The sequence below is a fragment of the Drosophila obscura genome, unplaced genomic scaffold (assembly GCF_018151105.1).
Source record: "Drosophila obscura isolate BZ-5 IFL unplaced genomic scaffold, ASM1815110v1 contig_37, whole genome shotgun sequence".
Classification (NCBI taxonomy): domain Eukaryota; kingdom Metazoa; phylum Arthropoda; class Insecta; order Diptera; family Drosophilidae; genus Drosophila; species Drosophila obscura.
The window spans coordinates 1-2,993 of record NW_024542825.1 but is presented as its reverse complement, the minus strand read 5'-3'; the positions used below and the strand labels follow the sequence as shown (position 1 = coordinate 2,993).

The window sequence follows — 2,993 nt, the reverse complement described above, 5'->3', positions numbered from 1 at the left end:
TCAATCCCCTAATATAAAAATGTAATGGCTGCATTTAGGAATTTAGGGATTTCAATTTATTGACCAGTTTCATTTGGACTGCAGGCGCAACAAAAGCCTCTTCAAGCTGATACTTTGGCGCTTCCGTTCCCACTGCCATTGCCACTGCCACAACTGTTGCTGTTGCGTCTGCTGCGCTGCGGTGGCTGTCCCATCAATTTATTAGGCTATCGGCAGTAGGCAGGCGGCAATCAATTACGGCCATGGTCACGTTAGCGTTAACAGCAGCAGCAGCAACAGCAACAGTAACGCAACGACACCTAACGGCAGGCAAAAATCGCACATTTCCCAGGTCACAGACACACAGACACACCGGCACACACAGCGACATACAGATACAGAAACAATTTGTTCTCGCCTGATAAGAAAAAATCTGACAAGAGCTGAGCAAAAGAAAAACCAAATAGCAGCAAGAAGAAAGAGGGGGAAAGAAAAATGGTGCGCTATCAACAAGTTGAATGCGAATGCCTGGGTGAAGGCAACCAAGAGCGGGAGAGAACGAATGGAAAAACTACAAAAGACAACAATCAGCAAAGACAGAGACAGGAGGCAGAGAGAGGTAGATAGATGGCAGAGAGAGCAGCCCACTGAGAGGGAGAGTAGAGTAGAGCAAAGCAAAAGTTCATTAGTCGCTCGCAATAAACTAAAAAACAAACAAAACAAAAGACACATGTAGATACGCTCCATACAAAAAGCACTCCAACAAAAGCACTCGGACGCCTCTCACTTGCGTATTTTGAGTAGCGTTTTCCGCTTTGTTTATTTTAGGCGAATTCGCCGTGCCCCCCACTCGCTACACTTCTACAGGCTTATGTCTTGGTTACCCTAGTGGCGCGGCCATTATCCTTATCAGATTTCGGAGAATCCTTTTTGGGGGGACGACTCTTCGGCTGCCTGTATTGATTCTTTTGTTGTTTCTTTTCGTTCGCTTTCTTCTTGGCAATGTCCAGAAATACATCTTCCAGCGACGGCTGCGTCAGAGAGTAGTCCACCACCTTCCAAGGGCTGCGATTTCTCTCAACGTATGAGAACACCCTCGACCATCTCATTTTGGCAATGGGTATGTGGTAAGTGAGCCTGCCACCAAACTCTTCCCTGAATGAGCAGTCATTACGAGTGAGGTGAGTATGTTTGGCTGGTCTGAAATGCAACTTACTCTAGCGATGCCGTGGGAAAGTCCGATTCCATTTGATTCTTTACCTTCAGTACAGTGTACGCCATGCTGTGTGGGTGGGTGGGTTTGTGGGGTTATCTCTTTACGATCTGGAGATCGAATACACTTTAAAGTTTAAACGGACTGGTCTCACCTTTCCAGACTTCCGGTATCCACATGTAACTTGAGCACCAGACACTGGGAAAACTTATTCTTGATGCGCTGCTGGGATCCCAGGCAATGAATTTGCCCATCCACCATAATGGCCAACTGCGTGCAGAGGGCCTCCACCTCCTCCATGCTATGAGAGCTGAGCAGCACCGCCTTCCCCATGTCCCGCAGCGAGGAGAGGACATTCCACACATGGCGCCGGGAGGCCGGATCGACCCCAGAACTGGGCTCGTCCAGACAAATGAGCGATGAGCCCTCACCGGCCACCGCTGCGTTTAACTTTCGCTTAGTGCCGCCACTGTAGTCCTTGACCTTTTTGTCGAGGTGCGCAAAAAAGCCAAAGTCGGTGGCCAGCTTTTCCGAGACTTTTTTGAGGAGATTCCGGCGTGTGCCGCGCAGCAAAAGGAAGATCCTGAGTGTTTGACGGCCTGTGCAGAAGTCGAAGAGCGTGTCGTGCTGGGGACAGTAGCCGATCTGCCGCCTCGCTGCCGTGGGGCGGAATTTCATGCTGCAGTCTCTGACGTGAATACTCCCCATCGTCATGGCAATGTCGCCCACAATCATCTTGAAGGTAGTCGTTTTACCGGCCCCGTTGGCACCCAGCAGACCAAAGCACACGCCCCTGCAGTAAATTGGGGACTTGGCTTTTAAGTAATTGTTATTGCTGCACTTGAATGACTACTCACGGCTGGACAGCGAAGGATATTCCACGTACGGCAGCCATGCAGCAGTATTTCTTTGAGACCCGGTTCAGGACTAAAGCATGCTCCTTGCGATCCTCGCTCGACATTTTACTTATCCTTTCGGCTGCAGCAGCCACGTCTTCATCTTGATCGTTGGTTCTTGCATTTCGTTTACAACAAAAACAAGCAATATATTTTAGGCCATACCACAACGTGGTACTGTATTCGCCGAAAATCAGCCACAACAAGTAGCAACTACCAGAAATAAGCATATACCTCACCTCCACCCAATCCAGAATGTCTGTAAGAAAAATGTGTATATACATTAGCATGTTCAATTTAAATACTGTTACAAGAGTACCCATCACATCCCATAGTGCCCTTAGCGATACCCTCATGCCCCGATACCTAACCTGATATCTTTTTAATGCAATATTATTGTGCGATAACTCTTATGCAACACTCTAGTGCGATAAGTCATTTGTGTGATACTCCAGTGCGATAAGTCACGTATGCGATACTCGCTGTGATCGATAGTATGATGCGATAACAGCGAGAAGCGACGCGAGCATTCTGCGATCGACAAGAGAAAAAGAAAGACATGCCATAAAGGAAGAAAATAAAGAACCACCTCGGTACGTAGCGCAATAAATTTGTTGTTTTCGTGTAATTTAGTGCAAGTCATTTTCTTGGGTTAATAAAAGTGAAACTTTGTGGAAAAACTGTAATCTGTGTGGATAATCCGATTCTTCAGATTGTTTAATTAACTTAAGCTAACTGTTCATATTGTGTGTGGCTTAATACATACCTCGGCAAGGGCATAACGGTGTTGTTGTGGTTAATCCCGGAATGCAAATAAAACTTAGTTCATTTTGTATTTCTTCAAGTGGTATGGCAAGAGATTGGCACTGTTAAATCTTACAAAGCAGTTTGCGACCGCAAATGTG

At 46.8% G+C, this 2,993-nt stretch overlaps 1 protein-coding gene across 1 annotated transcript; it reads right to left on the bottom strand.

The window, feature by feature from the left end:
- Nucleotides 1-719: 719 nt before the first annotated feature.
- Nucleotides 720-2,952, bottom strand: LOC111079323 (phospholipid-transporting ATPase ABCA3-like). Its single transcript, XM_041594818.1, has 5 exons — nt 2,855-2,952; nt 2,050-2,347; nt 1,347-1,985; nt 1,196-1,261; nt 720-1,134 (listed from the first exon to the last, which is right to left on the bottom strand). Exons 2-5 carry the CDS (start codon nt 2,316-2,318, stop codon nt 849-851), a joined length of 1,260 nt encoding a protein of 419 aa, XP_041450752.1. The 5' UTR covers nt 2,319-2,347; nt 2,855-2,952; the 3' UTR covers nt 720-848.
- Between the last annotated feature and the right edge of the window lie 41 nt (nt 2,953-2,993).

What these genes read in the sequence shown, in the direction of transcription:
- LOC111079323 (XM_041594818.1), bottom strand. Translation starts at nt 2,318, where the DNA reads ATGCTTATTTCTGGTAGTTGCTACTTGTTGTGGCTGATTTTCGGCGAA. An exon ending in ATATCCTTCGCTGTCCAGCC is followed by an intron (nt 1,986 to 2,049) that starts GTGAGTAGTCAT and finishes AATTTACTGCAG; the next exon opens with GGGCGTGTGCTTTGGTCTGC. An exon ending in TTTCCCACGGCATCGCTAGA is followed by an intron (nt 1,135 to 1,195) that starts GTAAGTTGCATT and finishes CTGCTCATTCAG; the next exon opens with GGAAGAGTTTGGTGGCAGGC.